The sequence below is a fragment of the Rhinichthys klamathensis genome, unplaced genomic scaffold, assembly GCF_029890125.1.
Source record: "Rhinichthys klamathensis goyatoka isolate OS25496 unplaced genomic scaffold, OSU_Roscu_1.1 h1tg000008l_1, whole genome shotgun sequence".
NCBI lineage: Eukaryota > Metazoa > Chordata > Actinopteri > Cypriniformes > Leuciscidae > Rhinichthys > Rhinichthys klamathensis.
In genome coordinates this window covers 350,847-370,302 of record NW_026606561.1, presented here as the reverse complement: position 1 = coordinate 370,302, position 19,456 = coordinate 350,847, and the positions used below count along the sequence as shown (strand labels likewise).

The following is a 19,456-nucleotide window of genomic DNA, read 5'->3' as shown; positions in this document are numbered from 1 at the left end:
TACAGCATATTACAAAGTCAAAGTGGTCAAGCATTTCATGTCGACTACACGTTTAGGCCTACTTCAGAGAAAGTTACCATGGTAATATATCTAGAGAAAATGGTAGTAACCTACTTGTAGTCAGTCAGTGTCGACAGCATTTTTGTACAATAGTTGCTATCCGAGTCAGCTGCACGCGCCGATGGTGCCCAGAAAGCTGTTTAGGTAGAAAGAAGCGCACTACTGGTTTTGATTAAAAGAGGGTTTTAGGGCATTAAGTTGAGCTTTGTCAGGGAAAACAGCAGTGAGGTGGGCACGGGTCACCGACTCGGATCTTTATGGATTATTATTTTTTCTGCATCAACTGCAAATCACGTGAGATGAATGTGCAATGACAGTGTCCCGACACCGAACGGTCTCACGCAGTTCTCGAGGAACGGACACGCGCTCACACACCTTCATGTAAATCTAGCGCTTCATCGCATTTTTTTTTTTACTGTGTTTTCTTTCTTTTTATTTTGCTTTTTGGTTTGGTTTATTTAATAGCAATGGCTTGGCCGTGTATCAGCAGAGTCTGTTGCTTGGCTCGCTTCTGGAACCAGTTCGATAAATCGGATTTGTCGGTTCCGCTAACGATTCAGAACTATTCGGACATCGCGGAGCATGAGGTGCGATCCGTCACCAAACTCGTTTCCACGGAGCAGGCAACGAGGGTCGACTTCGTAACGCCGGATCACGCTGCTGGAGTCCGGCGGCCTCACCGGGGACGGACCGAACCGAGTTATAAACCCCGCGAGGACTACCATCCCCCGGGTGTGCCTTTCCCGAGCATCACCCAGTATAAACAGGATTACAAACCCTGGCCCATCCCGAAGAAGGATAACTTTCCCTGGATTAGTAACGGAGGGAAAGGCGGCACTTTGACGGACAGCCCGGTGAACGGGTACTCTGACGGGGCGGAGAGACAGGAGCGTGGCGGCCGGCAGAGAGGAGGAGATCAGATCAGCTCAAACAGGTACTGATGTTCCTGCTGTTCTTCAGCACATCTCAGTCACTGCAACACACTCACACTTCTCAACAGTTAGTTATTATCAGAATCATGAGTAAATAGATTTGACTGATCCAGCAAAGATTGTTATGGGAGGGTATTTTATTTTAGCCTACTTAGTGAGTATACACATCACATAAGGCTAGATAAAAATTCCCAATAATAATAATTTTTTTTTTTTAGCCTATGTACTGAGTAAAAAAAATCAAAGACAAAAAAAATCCATAGTAATTTTCTCTATTTTTATGCACCAAATAGACTACTCTTAAATAAAGTGTAATAACACTTATTTTTATTTAGTATGTTGACAGATAAAATGTGGTATCTCTGAGATATGTCCACTATAATGTACAAAAATCAATTGCTGGGGAACACATTTGCCTGATAGCTTTCATTGATTTATTGAGCAGAGAAAAGTGCCCTTTCTTTGAAGATAGTTTGCTGTGGTGCTGTAACGGGACTGGTGTGGTTGTAATGGTTGTGCATTGCAGTGATTTTCAGACAGTGTGATCACTGTCATGCATATTTCATCTGACGGCTTATGAAAGACCGGAATGAAACTAAAATAATTACATAAAACAGTTATTTAATGAGAACACAATGAATTATGAACAGTCCTCTGTGTTCATCAGCCTTTGGTTTCTAAAGGATGTGATCTGTGAATGCTCTGATCATATAAAACCGATACTTCCAGTCATTATTCACCCAAACATTTCAAAGATTCTCTAAATTTAGTTTCCCTTCTAAATTTCTGAATAGAAATGTAGAGATACGGATAGTGATCATCGTTTTTTTATACAGGTTATGCTGAAGTAAATCTATGGTGGGGAAAGTTGCTTTTAAAAAGTAATGCATTACTCCCTAAAAAAGTAACTAATTGCTTTACTTATTTTGTAAAGTAATTTGTTGTTACTTTTTCTCATCTGGGCTAGGCTTGCTTGTTTTTTAATAACAAAAAAGTTCTATTTTTGGCTAATTTAATGGCGCTTTCACACCAAAAGTGAAATAAATAAGCCTCAGACTGAAGGAAATGCAAATTCATGCCAGTAGAGAGCGCAGGTCAAATAAACATTTCAGCTGCGCCACCATTCTCGGACGCAGGAGAAGAAAGTTTAAAACCCTTACTTCAGCAAAAAAACACAAATGTGATGCATATCTAAAGTCATTTTTGCTTATCAGTATGGTTGAGTTGGATCATCAAAGGTCAGCAGCAAAGACATTGCTTAATAAATTGAGATTAAAGCTCCAGTCCGTAACTTTTTTAAGTTAAAAATAATCCAAAATAATTATATTAAAAAAAACTTATTCTGCCAGTGGTAAAAACTATCTGCTTGCCATAGCTAGATTCAAAACGGTTAGCTTGTAATAATGATTTTAATTCCAGTGGTACTGGTGGGTTTCCGCGGGAAATTCGAGCATGTCTTTGCGTCATTACGTCACACCCGTACACATAAAGAAGGAGTTTCGGCTAGCCGGCTATACTGCGCTTGACGAGATGTTTAAATGTATAGGCTTTTCTCGCAGCACTTTACATAGTTAAACTTATGGCATCCAGAAAGATCCAAACAACAATCATCAGTGTCAACTGGAGATTCAGCAGTTATAAAACCCAAAAGACTTCGTACTTCGGATTTAAGGTGGCTAGAGAAAGAGAAAGAAACCGTCTCATGCGAACACAAGGATTTAAACATCGGCGGGGCTTTTGAAAAGTGCGTGAACTCCGTGTTTTGAAGGGGTTCAAAACGGAAGAAGAGACGGCTTTTTTCTGCTGAACAAGTACGACATTTCAATAGTTCAATCGTGTAACAGTACGTTTTCTTAATTCACACAGTTATGGAGTTTCCTTTGTTGTGCCTTTCTCGTTTTGCTATTATGGAGAATATGAATTCTGAACTACGCAGGTAGCTGCTAACCATAAAACACATTAAATTTAACATTAGTCACGCTATGCTGATGTGATGTTGTTAACATGAACAATTTGAGAACAAAGTAGGCTATAATTTGCACGGTTGCTGTAAATCGCGTTGATTAAATCTAACGAAGCTTATCATGTCGAATGCTTTTTCCCCCTTAGTTGGTCAGAACAAAAATGGATGTTACTTACTTGTTCAGAACACATTTTCTTATGAAAATTCTTATGTTGGTCAAACTTTCAAAAAGTGAATCTGTGATTCTGTATGACAGTATCCACACAGCGCGGTGACTGACAGCAGCACTCGCCTCAAAGCACTGTGTTCATCCGCGCTGTTTCATGCCGATTTACAACCCACGTAAAGATGATAATTCCGCGAATCACTGCAGTTACAGATTTCGAACAGAGAGATGGCGACAAAGAGGAAAAGATACGGACTGCAGCTTTAAGTAATTCAGATATTTTATTGTAAATGTAATAGTAATGCGTTACTTAACTAGTTACTGGGAAAAGTAATCTGATTACGTAAATTGCGTTACTTGTAATGCGTTACTCCCAACACTGATGGTGGGCACCTGTTGCTCTCCTTTTGCAGCCTGACTTTAACTCAGGCCGACATCTGCTGCTCTTCACTGCAGATCCTCAGGGCTCCCTCTCTGTTTTGCCTGTCTGTCTTTTTCTGTCCCTGTCTGATACATTTCATCTTTCTCTGGAATCAGACAGGAGTACCAGCCTTGGTCTGGAGCCCGGCCGCCAAAGCCTGGCCACAAACGGCCCACCTTCCTGGGTACAGGTGCTGACAAGCCCCCGCCGGAGACCAGCTACCAGGCCGCCTTCAGCACGGACACACACAGACACACGGACGGGGTACAGGAGACCAGCACACACGGTCTGTCAGAGAGAGCACACACACACAGGACCGAGATCAGCATGAAACCAGAGGTGAGTGTGAGGACAGATCAGAGGAGACGTGGGGAGAAGAGAAGGAGTTTAAATCTGACAGCCGCTGATGTGACAGAAACTTTCAAACCAGGCTCAGCAGAATGAGAACCAACGGCTTCTACTGTGATATAATCAGCAGGAGATCAATGTGTGAAACCAAGTTCAGACACAAAAAATAACAGTTTTATCTTAAGGGAAAGTTAAGAAATTTACATTTATATATATATATATTTAAAGAAATTAATAATTCAGCAGGTACACATTAAGTCGATCACAAGTGAAAATAATATAGATTTAATTTTTTTTTAATAAATGTTGTTTTGAACTTTCTATTTATCAAAGAATCCTGAAAAAAAATATCACAAAATATCAATTCTTGAGCACCAAATCAGCATATTAGAATGTATCACGTGACACTGAAGACTGGAGTAATGATGCTGGAAATTCAGCTTTGCATCACAGGATCAAATTAAATGGAAGCCTACAGGGTGAAGGTATGGGATGGTTTTAGCAGAAATATGCTAATGTTATAGTTGTGAAAGCATTTGCATGAATTATTCACGTTTGATATTTGAGCTGTAAAGTTGACACATCATCCTTTTGAAGTGGGTTTACTTTTCTAGGTAAATGAACTTGTCGCAATAACCGATGTAATTTATTACCGTAACATTGTGACAAATCAAAATTACTTTCTGTGGCAATCATCAGCATTTAAATCATATTTAACCCATAATTATGTAAGCAGAGATATTGATTTGGGTAACCTTTTAGGTTAATCTGCTAAATCAAGCCTAATATGCAATTAAATTAATTCCCTTTCTGGGACAAATGAGAGTTTTAGGTCAGTCTTTAGGGCTGATCTGGTAAAAGCGCGATTCATTGGGGTTATGTAATCGGTGACCCGCTCCTGTGTCCCGTTATGTGAATCTAGTCTGAGCGCTACCTGTCAATAATGATCCAAACTAACTGAGACAGCTGAAGCTTTTGCACATCAGAGGTCTTCAACCCTGCCCATGGAGACCCACTGTCCAGCAAAAGAGCAGGATTGAGACCTGCCTGTAGTAAAGTATGCACTAATTAGGGTTCATCATTTAGTCTTAATTACTCTAGTAACCCATGCATGCTTGCTGTCATACCTCACGCATGACCAGTGAGGAAAGAAACACAATGCCTGGAGTCTGAGGCAGATCTATGAGAATTTGTGAAGCATTTGTGCTCCTGGTTTAAATGTCTCTGTGATTGAATTGTAACTTTTCCCTTCATAACCTCTGCACTGCTCCATTTGTCAAGTTGTCATATAGATCCGCTAGTCTGATGTTTTTTATGAAGGTTGTATGGGTCTGATATCCCTCTATGGCTGTAGTTGGATCTCTATGAGAGATTTTAACATACAATTGTGAGAACGCTGATAATGTTGAACTTACGGCTACTGCCGTAAGTAGAAGTAGATGTGCTCTCTTTCAAATATCAGAGGGACCATTCTTTCTACTATATTATTGTTATATTTTTTCCTTTTTATGTCTGTGAGGCTGATTTGCTTACATTGTGGGGGTTATGTGTATGTGTAACCGTACTGATAGAGTCTAGTACACTGGAGACTTGCGTGACTGAGCCAGCTGGCATTATTTAAGCCGTCCCAAGGGTTTAACTCACACACAGCTCGTCCTGCCCTCCCAATCTCCCTCCAGATGATGCATCTAATTTAATTGTAAAAGGCAGACTGACCGTCCACTGTTCTTAATGGAGAGACAAAACCAGATGATCATTCTTAAATCTTTAAGTGGCAATTATTTCATCATTGTTTTCTGTAAGACCATCAGTTTATTATGGAGGCTAATTTCTGCCAACTTTTTATCTCACAATTTTGACCTTTTTTTTCTCGCAATTGCGAGTTTATATCTCGGTTCTGAGAAAAAAGTCCGAATTATGAGTTTTCATCTCACAATTATGACTTTTCTCTCAGAATTATGAGATATAAAGTCAGAATTGCGATATATAAACTCAAAATTGTGAGGAAAAAAGTCGCAATCAACTTTTTTACACGACACCATGTTTAACACTTTTTATGCGTTTTGGCCGTTCGTTTACACGACAGCTGTGTTTTGGTGGCCTGAAACCAAGCGGCAACCTTCTGGTCTCTCTTGATTCCAACATGGAAGTGACTTAAACTGCAGTTCATCAACTGGCCGGCCGCTAGAGACAGGCTCCAAAAGAGAGTCGATCCCATAGACCCCCCCTGTTTTGGGGGCCCGAAAACGCAAACTTTTGTAAACAGGTTTTGAAGTGCAGGTTTTTGAAAACGATAGTGTTATAGTCTCCATGTAAACTACAAAAACGTGAATTTGTAAAAAAAAAAAAAAAAAAAAAAAAAAAAAGTGACGTCATGCAAATATTGGTTCAGTTAGAGCGTAGGTTTTCATTATAAAGTGACATCGCCATCTACTGGCCTGCCAGCAAAATACAGCGTGTTTTTTTTTTGCTGCTGTTTTTCCGCATTTTTAGTACTAAATGTACCCTAAATGAGGTCATGGATCACTCTGCTGATGAATTGTTGAGTTGGATCAGCTGTGTTAGATAAAACGATTCAAAATCTGCAGGGTTCCGGGAGCAAGACTTTGAGAAACACTATTGTAGAGATCAAACCTGCACAGGTTTCACGGTGAATAAATCCCAGGGTTTCATAAATTGTCATGTAACCTTAAATGACAGTTAAACAGATTATATAAGCTTTTAAGTTGACATCAGTTTCCCATACGAGTCCACTCTGTCCCTGATAGTCAGCAGCCTATGTCAGATGACAGACAGAAGTGGGCCATGTTCAAAGTAGAATATTACTGTACTGTATACTGCATACTATATTTTAAATGTCATTTATTCCTGTGATGACAAAGCTGAATTTTCAGCATCATTACTCCAGTGTCACATGATCCTTCAGAAATCATTCTAATATGCTGATTTGCTGCTCATAAAACATTTATTATCAATGCTGAAAAGTTGTAGTGGTTAATATTTTTGTTGAAACCGTGATACTTTTTTCAAATTCTTTGAATGGATACTTCAAAAGAACAGCATTTATTCGAAATCGCACTCTTTTGAAACATTTTAAATGTTTTTATAAATGTCACTTCTGATCAATTTAATGTCTTTTCAGAATAAAATAATAATTTCTTTAAAAAAAAAAAATCTTACAGACCCCAAACTTTTGAAAACAAGCCCTATTATCATTTCAGAAATATTTTTTTACGTTTGTTGGCAGTCTCAATGGCCAAATTTGCATACTCTGCCCAATATTAAGGTGCGTTCACGCCATGTCATAATTACCGTAACCATTCTGAACTGTAAAAACTAAAAGCCTTTACGTAGATGTACGCAAGAACAATGTGTAAACAAAAAAAAAATTGTACCACGGTACCACCTGACCACTGCAGATTTAAGATGTGTTCGACTTGAAGCGACAATTTATGGTAATTCCGACATGACGTGAACGCAGCATTATTAATTCATAAAGTATTTCCAGCAGTAATAGGTATTATAAAACGGTTAGTTCCAATCCTTGATTCTGATTGGTCAATAGCTGTGCTTTATTCACGATAAAACACGGCTATGACCGCTTCACCCAACGGTTCTATGTATCACTACACAACACCCCTAGCAACCACTCTTAGCAACTTAAACAGATGTTTCATCTCATTGATATTGTTCATTTAAAGCTAGAGCAGAGCATTGTGAGAGATCGAGTAAGCGAGTGTACCTGCATTTACAGTAGACGTAGCATTTTCCTTCAGGTCAGTCCTATATTCATAATAAAAAAATGCGTTTGAATGTCCGCTGCATATTTTGTCCTTTTAACAGTCATGGGGTTTTCCGTGCATAACGTTAGTCATCTGTCAGTTGCGTCTGTCTTCTCCGTGATCACAAGTTCGAGTCCTTTCAAAAGCCTTCTCTACAGACTCACTCACTCACTCACTCATAAAGACAGTCTTTGCCGCCATCTATTGGCGAAATAATATATGTAACTTCTGTTGCTGTTCACGTTCCGGGACTATTTTTTCCAGCGGAAGGCAGGCTTTTAGTGATTTTACTTCATGAAAGTTGCATAGATACATATTTTTCGGCTTTAATATTTTTATTGTGTGGCAACCGTTTTATAAAAGCAATAAGGTACTCGAGGCAAGTGCTGTATCGTGAATAAGTAACGGCTGAAGGGGTTGCAGGCACTCCGCTTCGCGTCGTGCCTAACAACGCCCTCCAGCCGTTACTTATTCACGATACAGCACAGCCTCTCGTACCTTATTGCTTACGTATACCATTCTGAAGACCTGAGGGATGAAGCAGCAGACAGTTTGGCTGAGGGTGTCGAGTTCTTATTCTAGAAACGCTAAACAGTGTGAGAGTGAGTGTGTGTGAAAGAGAACAAGATTTAGTAGATGATAAATCTAATTTTCACCTCACTGCTTGGCTTCTCATATAGCAAACTCTTCTTAGATGTCAGAGAGAGAGAGAGAGAGAGAGAGAGAGGCAAAGAACAAAAAATAGATGGAGGCAGGGTGGAGGGAGATTATATTCTATAATGTGGGACTTGGATGAGCACATCCCAAATTATAGGTAATAGTATATGCTAAAGCTGCCCAAATTGTGCTCTATTTTTAGTGGATTTTTGAAGTGTGCATATATTCTATGCTAATGTCCCACAACACCTTGTGCTGCAGAAGAGGAGGAAGGTTTCCATGACCTTATGGTTCTTTTTCAACTACTTACATTTTAGATGAAAATTATAAATGTAAATTCAGGCTTGGCCTGAGAAGTGACATCAGAGCAGCAAATTGGAAAAAAATCAATATAAAATATACCAACATTGATAAGTAATGTTTCTTAAACACCGATAATTTGAAGGATCATGTGAAAAATTAAGGATGCAGAAAAATTCACCTTTTCTATCACACCAATAAATTAGTTTAAAATATTTAAAAACAGAAAATGGTTATTTTAAATGGTAATAATAGTTAAGCAATTCTACTGTTTTTAATGTATGTTTGATCACATAAATGCAGCTTTGATGAGCAATGAGCATAAGAAAGCGTTAATTACTCACCCTCGTGTCGTTCCAAACCAGGAAGTCTTTTGTTCATCTTCGGAACAAATGAAGATCTTTTTGATGAAATCTGAGACATTTCAGCTGTCTCCATTGACAGCTACGCAACTGCCACTTTAACATTTCAAAAGTTCATAAAGAGATCATAAAACTAATCCATATGAATTGAGTGGTTTAGTCCAAATTTTCTGAAGACTCGATCGCTTTATATGATGAACAGATTGAATTTAGGCTTTTATTCATATATAAACATTCATTAACTCACACATCAGTTGTGGTAAACGGAAGCTCAAGCAAGTTCGCTTGGTGTGCGAGAACCAATGAGGTTCATTCTCACGTGTTACGCAGCATGTTTGAGCTTCAGCAAGAACCAATGAGGTTAGTTCTCCTGGTCAAGCAGGTTCGGATTGGCTTCTGTTTATGTCCTCTGATCAATGTTTATTATAGGTCAATAAAAGCCTAAATTCGATCAAGTCTCTTCAGAAAATTTGGACTAAACCACTCAATTCATATGGAGAGTGAGTAATTAATGACAGAATTTTCATTTTTGGGTGAACTATCCCTTTAAAAGATTTTACCAACCTCAAAACTTTGAATAGTATTTATATTTATTAACTTTTTTGTGTGATTTTTTTTTTAAACAGATTTTGACCCTTTTGTTAATTCGATTTTTTTTTTTTTTTTTTTTTTTTTTTTTTACACATGATTTTAACAAAAATGTTCTTATGTGTAACAGGAGCCGAAGACTAAACTGTCACCAAATCCATCTGCTGTCTTTCAAAGCAAATCCAGGATCTTCAACATATGATCCATCAAGCTCCCCACACTCGCGTCTGATTCAGCCTTTCACTAGAAGAGAAGAGAAGACCATTTTGAAAAAGGAATGTCTAAAGAGACCACTGAATGTTATTCTGAGAGACTAGGATAATCAGAGGAAGAAAATGCCTAAGGATGAATAAGACGGTTTCAATGCAAGAGCTTGTGAAGAGCAAAATCAGTAAAACTAAATCATTCCATGAAATTACAGAACTAGACGATTTTTGCTGGAAATTTACACAATGTGAAATATATGCAAGAGAATGTATGCTTCAAATGTCAACCATCTACTTGAATGATATGTTTGTAAGACGGATCAGGTTTAAGAGAGAGAGAGAAAGAGTGTGAGAAAGTTTTAAGGCCTCATATTCTGCTGAGCTCACCCTGTCCCTGCTGAATGAGTATCTGCATGTTTCGTAATAGTTTTATGAAGCGATTGAATATGCACAATTAGAAATGTTTTAAAAGAAAAATGTAATCTAGTAACTCTGTGTCTGGGTGTGTGTGTGTGTGTGTGTGTGTATCCTGTACAAGCCTTGTTAATAGCATTATTTTTGTATATAGTGATGATGTTGGTCTGCCTTTATCGATATGTTAATGTCTGCCTGATGACGCCTGGTACTCCGATCACCCCTTTCCTGCTCCAGACTCACTAACCCTTTATGAAACGCACATAAAGACTTTAACACATTAAGAATATTTCACTGATTTCTGGGTTGTCCAATTTTTTTTTTTTTGTAAATTTGGTTGAGATATAAATGGGGAAAATAAGGCACATCTGTTTAAATAAAAAAATCTTTCATATTATTTGGCTGATTCACATCTTACAAATATTTGATTTAAAACCACTTCACATGTTCTTGTAACTAACACTTTCATGCCAATAAAAAAACTGCAATAATGATACACCTGCACCTTTTGATCAATGAATTTCCATGACTTTGACAAGTCACTCAAAATTAATATAAAACTCGCTCTATAAAGAGAAATTCAGAGCAAAAGGAAAGTGCTGAGCATGACAATTTACAAGAGACATTTCAATGTGTTTAAAATTTATTTATTTATAGAAATTGCATTGATTAAGGGTAATTTAGAGCCAATTAAATATTTCAGTCCTGAGCATAACTATTTACCAGAGACATTTTCATGTCCAATAAATAGACTTAAACTCTCTCCAAGGCAGCACAAAAAAAGTAACACTAAGTTTAGGGTCCTATTCTATACTATTAAATAGTTGCTTATTAGCAGGCATATTACTTGGATAATAGCTGTTTATTAGTAATTATAAAGCACACAGCCTTATTCTGCATGGCCATATTCTACATCCCTAATCCTACCTAAACTTAACTACCTTACTAACTATTAATGAGCAGTAATTAGGAGTTTACTGAGGCAAAAGTTGTAGTTAATAGTGAGAATTAGACCCTAAACTAAAGTGTGACAAAAAGCAATTACAAATCAATGCGATTTTTACATTTTCTGTAGAAAAAGTGGCTGAAAATCTCACTGAAGGTCACCGTTTTGCTACGTGACATTTCATTTGTAATGGCAGTTGGAAAAAGAATAGAACAAATCAGGACAGATGGATCCATCTTAGTTTTTAATACAAGAATAGTCATTTTCTGATACACAATGTAAAGGTAAAACATCCAGGAGTTCGGTTAGACAAGTAATGACTGACTTTAACACTGAATAAACACGCAGAAATACATTCTCTCTCATCCACACAAACACACCAAAACAATTCTTGATGTGTTTTAAGCACACACACAGAAACTGAGGCTAGTTGTGTGACAAAACAAAACACCCCACCAAACCAGAGGACACAACGGATTTAGCAACCACACAAATGCCTCCTGTATATCTGCACATTTTCCTCAATGCCTCAAAAAAAAAAAAAAAAAAAAAAAAAAAAAAAAAACTTCCACCCTCACTGAAGTTCAATCCTTCATAAATCCTAGTGTACGAAAAAGATTCATATGAAACCGGCATGATTAAGACTTTTCTTAGACATTCTTTGCCCTAGTGTGAAACTGGAGAAGAAGTGTGACTCAAAAAGGACATTTAAACTCCACCCAAAGTTCTTAGAACCACATGAGAAGATCATTTAAGACCCAATAAAAAAAGACAATGAACAAGGATGATTTCACATACTGTAAGCTGCACAACAAAAAGTAATTACCTTCTCCAAATAAATCCTGCTCGATAAAGTACAGAAAAAAATCATAGTTTTTCTGTATTGTTCAATGGCTCATTTAATGTCTGCATTTCTGGTTTAAGTAATACCCAAAACTTTTGTTGCAGATTTGGAAATACATGAGGATGAGTGAATAATTTCAGAATAGTCATTTTTGGGTAAACCTTTCCTTTAATACTAACAAAAGCTAAACAGTTCTGTGTCAACGGCAGAGCAGGGTCATGTGATCATGAGTTTTATTTTCAGAGATTGAGGGTCTCAATGTACGCAGAATCATGGAAGAGCGGTTAATAGATTTGCTGCATGAAGCATCTACTGTACCTGCTCATTTCTGAAGATATAACTGCACTGTAGTTATTGTACTGATGGTTACATTAATATACAGGACCATAGTTCATAAATATCAGAATTCATGAAAAAAGCATGAAAAATAAATATAGAGTGATGTAGCCATACGAAACAAATGCTGTTCAGGCAGCGTGTCAAGATTACCTTACTATCCATTTGGTGATCTTTCCCTTGAGCTCAGTACTCTTGAATATAACGCAGCTGTCATCCTAATAAATTACGACACGGGCAAGTCAGAGGATATTTGCGCCTGTGATTGATCAGCCTTTGCACATTCTCCATCTTTACACAATGTGAGGGGAATGAGATAGTGTGTGACATTCCACCTGTGTCGTCTGTGGTCAGATGCCAAGAGGTGAAGTCAGTCAGCGTGGCTTTCATCCTTCACCATGATGCCCATGTACCTATCAGAGACAGAGATTATGTACTAGAGATTTAAAAATGAATAAATAAAGCTGCAATAAAATGCCCTCACGTTTCCAGCTTGTTCCAGACCTTGGGAACACTGATGATAGACGCTGATGATAGTTGAGAAAAAAGAAAATATAGAGAAGTCTATAATGAGAGCAAAATTACCTATTAGTCAGAAAATCACAGGTGGGAATAGAGCTAATGGCCTGATGCACATCCATAGCCGATATCTCTCTCGGAGTTCTGTGGAGACAAGAAGAGAGGGATGAAACAAGGATGGGAAAGATAGAGAAAACTCACGGCACATTTGCTATCTTGGTATAATGGGTTATTGAACTTTGAGCATTAACCCTCTGGGGACCAGAGTGTTTTTGGGGCCCTTGGGATGTTTTGACATGCACTGACATTTGTGCTTTTTTCAGTTATTTATAAACATGTTAATGGCAAAGGTGTAAATTCACTCTATATAGCACAAACTTGGCTACCATGATGAGTGAGCAACATGTATGTACATGTTTGTATTTTTAATAGAATAATGTTTATGCGTGGTTATTGAAAAAGATAAAAATGAAAGTTGCTGAAATAAGACCACAAAACACATATTGATTATTTCTTCACAAGACTTTTGAAAATTGTATCACATAGCCTAGAATATTTGCTCCAAAACTATGTGAGAATCATCCTGACTACTCATTCAGATAAGTCAATAAAGTCTTTTACATTTTTAATGACGTGTTTTGTTTGAGAAAGCTTTATGCAGGAGGCGTGGTCTCTCATTAATATGTGTGGAATTTCACACCTGAGAAAGACAAAGACCCTCCCCATAATGGCCCTATTAGGTGCTATCAGGCCATATCATTACAGGAGCCTTGCACAAAGAATGAGGAGATTTAAAAAAGAATGGCTTTTAGATTGTTTGGATTTATATAAGGAAAATACAGGGTGCATAAGTCTGGACAGTTCTATCACACACCCTTCACCATATAGTCATGGTTTTATTTCAGTTCAAAGTTCAAAGTTAGAGTTGGAAACATCTTGAAAAGAAAATTGTCTTTCTCCATAAATGTCTTAGTTTGATCATACATATTTTAAAGTTGAGGATTCATTATTTTGATATAGCTTGAACAAACACTATAACATCTTAGTTGATTAGTTTATTGACAAAACATACTATATATTTAACATATGAGCAGAAACTCCTAAAAAAAGCTTATTTGATGTCTATTTTAGAGTAAAAACTTTATCCAAAACGAGTCAACGAAATGTTATTTAGTCTGTAACAGTGCGTATCTGTGCGTTCATTCATTCATTCATTCATTCATTCTCACACACACACACACACACACACACACACACACACACACACACACACACACACACACACACACACACACACACACACACACACACACACACACACACACACACACACACACACACACACACACACACGTTGTGTTTTCATGTTTTATGGGGACTTTCCATAGACATAATGATTTTTATACTGTACAGACTGTATAGACGGTTTCATCGAACGCACGCGCGTTGCCGGGGTTACGCGCTGGCCCGAAGTTAACTTCCGGTCTGTGTTTGTTAACCGGTAATATCATAATATCATTCTCTGGTAATATGGCGCCGACTACAAACGCAGTGAAAATTAAGGTGATGAGTAGACTGAAGTTGGGCTCAGGTTGTTGTGTTGTGGGATGCAACCTGAGCAGGGATGTAGTGGAGGCTAAACGCACGTAAACTCCGTTTACACACCTCCCAATATTCGGAAATAGCGTTTACCCACCTCCAAAGTGCGTTTATCCACCTCTAAATTGCGTTTATCCTCCTCTAAATAGCTATAAATTAAGCTTATGTCGTTTTAGTTTTATATTGTTCATTACTAGTTTCATAGGTTGTTAAACCTAAGACGAACTCTTTCATATTGCGCTGCATTACTGTCAGTGTTGTTGACTTTTACTGACGGTAAGGTTGCGCTGTTGACGCTCGCGCAGCCTCTCGAGGAGAAATCTACACAAATGAGCGCACACACACACTCAGTTAACAATATACTGCCTATAAAAAATCTAAATGTGGAGTTTTTATATTTTTTACATATGTTAAGCAACCTCAATTATTTTTCCTGAACACCATCACGATTGAAAATGTGACATTGATTTCCTACAACAGTTCAATAAACAGTTAAAATTAAGTCACTTACATTTTAGATGCAATATTGGCTGTTTTTGTTCTATTTCAGCAGCGAAAATAGTTCCAAACAAAAATCACAGCAGAACCACGGCGCATCTCACAGGAACCCTCGACCTGTTTTCATTACTGAATGATTCAGCATTTTGAAGGAATCGATTGAGTCAAAGATTCAATGACCCATTCGTAAACATCTGTCTCATTCTTGAATGAATCAACCGTTTGAACAAATCGTTTGAATGAATGAATCAATGACTCGCTCATTAAGACGGTCGCCTGCCGCTTCTACTGGCGGTTTCGTGTTATGTTTAAAAGTAGATCATTCTGTCCAACGTTTCTTATTTGTAAATTTAAATCAATTTCATAACATTATTTTATGCAATTGGAATTTTTCAGTGTAAATGATTTAATTTGATCAGCCCTATAGTGTCTTATTAATCGAAATAATTGAATTTATTGATCAAATTTAGGAATTTAAAATGAAAGATGAAGCATAAATTTAATAAGATTGGGGGAGGGGATGCCCTTTAAAGGTGCAGATATTATAATATGCCGATTTAAATATCAAAGGTGATTGAACACTGATGAGAATATATTGTTTCAGAATAAAAAAAATAATAATAAAAAATCCGGACGAGAAACTTTTTTACTCGGACAAGTGAATGACAGATTAAGCGTATGAAAAGGCTTAATGTCGAGCCCTCCCTATATAGCAATGTCATCAGGATACACATACACCGGTAGGCAGTGGCCCACCTTACCGGGTGACCACGTCGTGGTCCACCAGAATTTATAGTTTACCCACCTCTTTTTTTACCACTACACCTCTGAACCTGAGGCTCTGGGACAAATACCTTATCAAAAAAAAAAAATGTCGGTTTCCTAAAACAGAAAGGGAGACGGCGAGCGTGGATCACCGCTGTGCGATGAGAGGCTTGGCAGCCAGGCAAGAATTCAAGGATCTGTAGCACTCACTTCGTTACAGGTAACAAACTCATGATAAGCAACAGATAATTATGGAAGCTTGTTTCCGCCACTGAAGAAATAATAATAATAATTGCGACTTTTTATCTCACAATTGCGAGATAAGAAGTCAGAATTGTGAGAAATAAAGTTGCAATTCTGAGAAATAAAGTCGCAATTGCGAGGAAAAAAAGACAAAATTAACTTTTTATCTCACAATTCTGACTTTTTTCTCACAAAAAGTCTATGATGAACTCTGTTGTTATTGACTCTACCGGAAGTTAAGTTTGGGCCACAAAAGCGCGCATGCGCAGTAACGTTTGTTTATGTTGTTGCCGTTGAAACCGTCTATATTCTATTCCCTTACACTAACCCTATCCCTAAACCTACCCATCACAGGAGACATTCTGCATTTTTACATTTTCAAACAACATCACTTAGTATGATTTATAAGCTGATTTCCTCATGGGGACCAAAAAATGTCCCCACACGAACAAGGATTTCGGATATTGCCATCCTTGTGGGGACATTTTGTCCCCATAACGTAGGGTTTACCAGGCCACACACACACACACACACACACACACACACACACAAACATGATTCACATTTAACAGTACGCTATTTTTCCGTTTACAGACACTACGTTATTCTATATCGCGATTAGAACAAAGCACTTGCAAAAAACACTTACTTCTCAGCTGAATCTGTTCATCCTCGCAGTGAAAATAAACCCAGTGGTAAATGTCCCAGGATTGTTCCTCATATAGCCGCGCAAGACGACAGTAGATTAATCTGACTAAAAAATAATGTGTGTTTTCAGAGTTTATGGGCGTTAACGCGTCTCAATGTGTTGCTTCACATATTTGCGTTTGAATAGCGCGTGCTCTCCGTGGGCGTGTCACATTACCAGGGATAATCAGCTGAGAGAACGATAATGAGACGGGCTGACACGTCTCTCTTTTTATATAGATGACATAAACGGAGAATATTAATTTTAGTTTTGAATCGGATCATTTAAAAGTACAAACTCAAACGATTTAAAAGATATATTGCTTATGGCTGGGTGAATAGTATTAGCTGAGTTGTGTTGAAGATTAGAGACGTGCTCCAGAAAAAAAGTTCACGGTGACTGAGAGGCAGAACGCACATCCTGTTTATTTTCTTTATTTTACAAAAGCACAATATTTTATTTCGATTGTATGTGGGCACATAAAAAAGTAGACATTTAACAGATTATTTTCTCATATTTCTTAACTCTATATGAACAGAAATGATGGTAGTACTTTAAGTCTATTTTTCTGCTATGTGAAAAAAAACGAGCAAAACGCGCCCGCGCGTTTCTGGTCCCCAGAGGGTTAAATGAGTGGTCTCAGAGTATTGTCAAACTGCTGCTTTCTGTTAATGTATGAGAAATTGACCAGTTCCTGCTTGACTGATCAACACTATAAAAGGCAGTTACAGAAGAATGTATAAAAGCCTGAAGCTCTGTGTCTGTGTGTGTGTGTGTGTGTGTGTGTGTGTGTGTGTGTGTGTGTGTGTGTGTGTGTGTGTGTGTGTGTGTGTGTGTGTGTGTGTGTGTGTGTGTGTGTGTGTGTGTACGAAAGCAGATGTGCTGAGTAAGTAGAGCAGCACCAAGCCGATCTCTTCTGTCTCTCAGGGCTGGGCTTAACTGCTCTACAACTCAAATAAATCAGATTTTAATGAGCTATTCTCAGTGCTCTGATAATTACACATTATCATAAAGCACTTTCCCACAATCATGATAGAATCACATTAGATGAAGTTCAATGCTCAGAGTTCATCAAAATTGACCAAGAAATAATGCTACAAGCTCCACCTGAAAAGAACAAAACTACTTTTCCTCTGAATCCTGCTGGTTTACCCATCTGTCCCGATTAATCTTGCACTGGCATACGGGCGGACACACTGACCTGTTTTGCTGGGATTTCCCGTGGGCATTTGCTAAAGACTCCCTGAGGATTTCATTGGCAAACTGCTCCACAGCCTATGAAGAGATTTAGACAACATTCAGCACTGACATGTTAAAAATACATTATCAAATCATAACACTGTGTTCTTCTCAGGAAACATTTTCTGTTCTCACAGAAAATAAAAATAAGACAAATAAAAGCAGAATGAGCAAAAAACAACAACAACAGGTTTACAAAAACAGAATAACAAAAACTACATAGTGTATGCTTCTCTATATAAAATAAAAACAAAATTACTCAATCTCAGACTATTTACCTTAAGAACCATGGTCTCCACGACAGGAGCAAAAACGTTCTTCTCCACCTCCACCTGCTGCAGCGTGACGCCGATCTAACACACACACACACACATATCATTACATGACAGTCAAACACACAAGAGACAAGTAAAAAAAAAAATTTCATTCTCACTCACCTGCTCCGCTGTGTCTCTGATGAACTGGGTCGATGGGCAGCGTCCCAAGAAAAACTTGGGTTCCTGTTCGGCCTCTTCCTGTTCCAGTTTGACTTTGACCTTGGCAGCGTCTATATCTTTCACACTGATGATGTCAAGAGGCTCATTATCTTCCTCTTCAGGCTCCGCCTTCAGAATCTTCTGAAGTTGCTCCAGACGTTGAGACAACTCCTCACAGCCTGTCAGAGTCGAGCTACACTCTAACAAGCACACACACACACACACACACACAAACCTGTTAGTGTAAAACAGCACACAACTACTCACAAGCAGCTAGTAGAGCTACACAAACACAACAACAAACAATACTCTAGATCTATATTATGGCTCGGTTCCAAACAATATTATTATTTATTTATTCACAATACTATTATTTTGATCAATAATAATCATTTGTATTTTGCCTAATAATTATTATAATTAATTCATATATTATAAATAACAGTTTGTATATAAACCTAATATTTATTGTATAAAGCTATTATTATTATTAGTTTATATAGTGCCTAATAATTCTTATAATTAATAATTATTGTTGTTGTATATATTGTTGTAATATATTATTATAATATTGTCATTATTATCACTACTACTATTAAAAATAAGTTTATGAAGTGCCTTAGTATTATTATTAATAATAATAAATTATATTATTTTTATCAATAATAATCATTTGTATTTTGCCTAATAATTATTCAAATTAACATATTATTAGTAATAATTATTCATAATAATAGTTTGTATATAATCTTGTTTATTATATGAATTTATTATGATTATTAATAGTTTATAAAGTGCCAAATAATTGTTTATAATTATTTAAAATTTTCTTTCAAGAAGGCAGGAAAAAAATGTACAACAAACAAGACTCCTTCGTGAGTATCCTCGCCATCTACTGTCTACACAGGATATTTTCTAAGGCAGCATGCTAACTGAAAATAAACCTCATTAGTGACTAATTTAAAAACACTCCTTATGGACAACATCTCCATTAGTGGTCACTCTGTTCAAACAAACAGCGCTCGTGATGCACATTATGCCTCACACTCGATCCCAATAGAGTATGATGTCAGCACATAGCTAAGCTAATGACCCAAACCTCTA

At 37.4% G+C, this 19,456-nt stretch overlaps 2 protein-coding genes across 5 annotated transcripts in view; one reads left to right on the top strand and one right to left on the bottom strand.

Moving 5' to 3' along the window:
• Positions 1-263: 263 nt before the first annotated feature.
• map6d1 (MAP6 domain containing 1) lies at positions 264-9,843 on the top strand. Its single transcript, XM_056260220.1, has 3 exons — positions 264-994; positions 3,659-3,881; positions 9,710-9,843. Exons 1-3 carry the CDS (start codon positions 528-530, stop codon positions 9,779-9,781), a joined length of 762 nt encoding a protein of 253 aa, XP_056116195.1. The 5' UTR covers positions 264-527; the 3' UTR covers positions 9,782-9,843.
• Positions 3,695-19,456, bottom strand: part of yeats2 (YEATS domain containing 2) — a 48,437-nt gene continuing 32,675 nt past the window's right edge. For 3 of the 4 annotated variants that reach the window (XM_056260127.1, XM_056260130.1, XM_056260129.1), the window contains exons 27-31: positions 18,314-18,552; positions 18,155-18,229; positions 17,839-17,912; positions 12,911-12,988; positions 11,699-12,738 (exon numbers count right to left, since the gene is read on the bottom strand). In XM_056260127.1, the coding sequence (XP_056116102.1) occupies positions 12,696-12,738; positions 12,911-12,988; positions 17,839-17,912; positions 18,155-18,229; positions 18,314-18,552 (509 nt within the window). In that variant the 3' untranslated portion in view covers positions 11,699-12,695. Of the gene's footprint in view, positions 3,831-11,698; positions 12,739-12,910; positions 12,989-17,838; positions 17,913-18,154; positions 18,230-18,313; positions 18,553-19,456 lie in introns of those variants that run through there. The other variant, XM_056260128.1, reaches the window with a different exon arrangement.

Excerpts from the sequence above, each read along its gene's own strand:
- map6d1 (XM_056260220.1), top strand. The coding sequence starts at position 528 with ATGGCTTGGCCGTGTATCAGCAGAGTCTGTTGCTTGGCTCGCTTCTGG. Across the intron at positions 995-3,658 it reads GATCAGATCAGCTCAAACAG|ACAGGAGTACCAGCCTTGGT; the intron begins GTACTGATGTTC and ends CTCTGGAATCAG. Across the intron at positions 3,882-9,709 it reads AGATCAGCATGAAACCAGAG|GAGCCGAAGACTAAACTGTC; the intron begins GTGAGTGTGAGG and ends TATGTGTAACAG.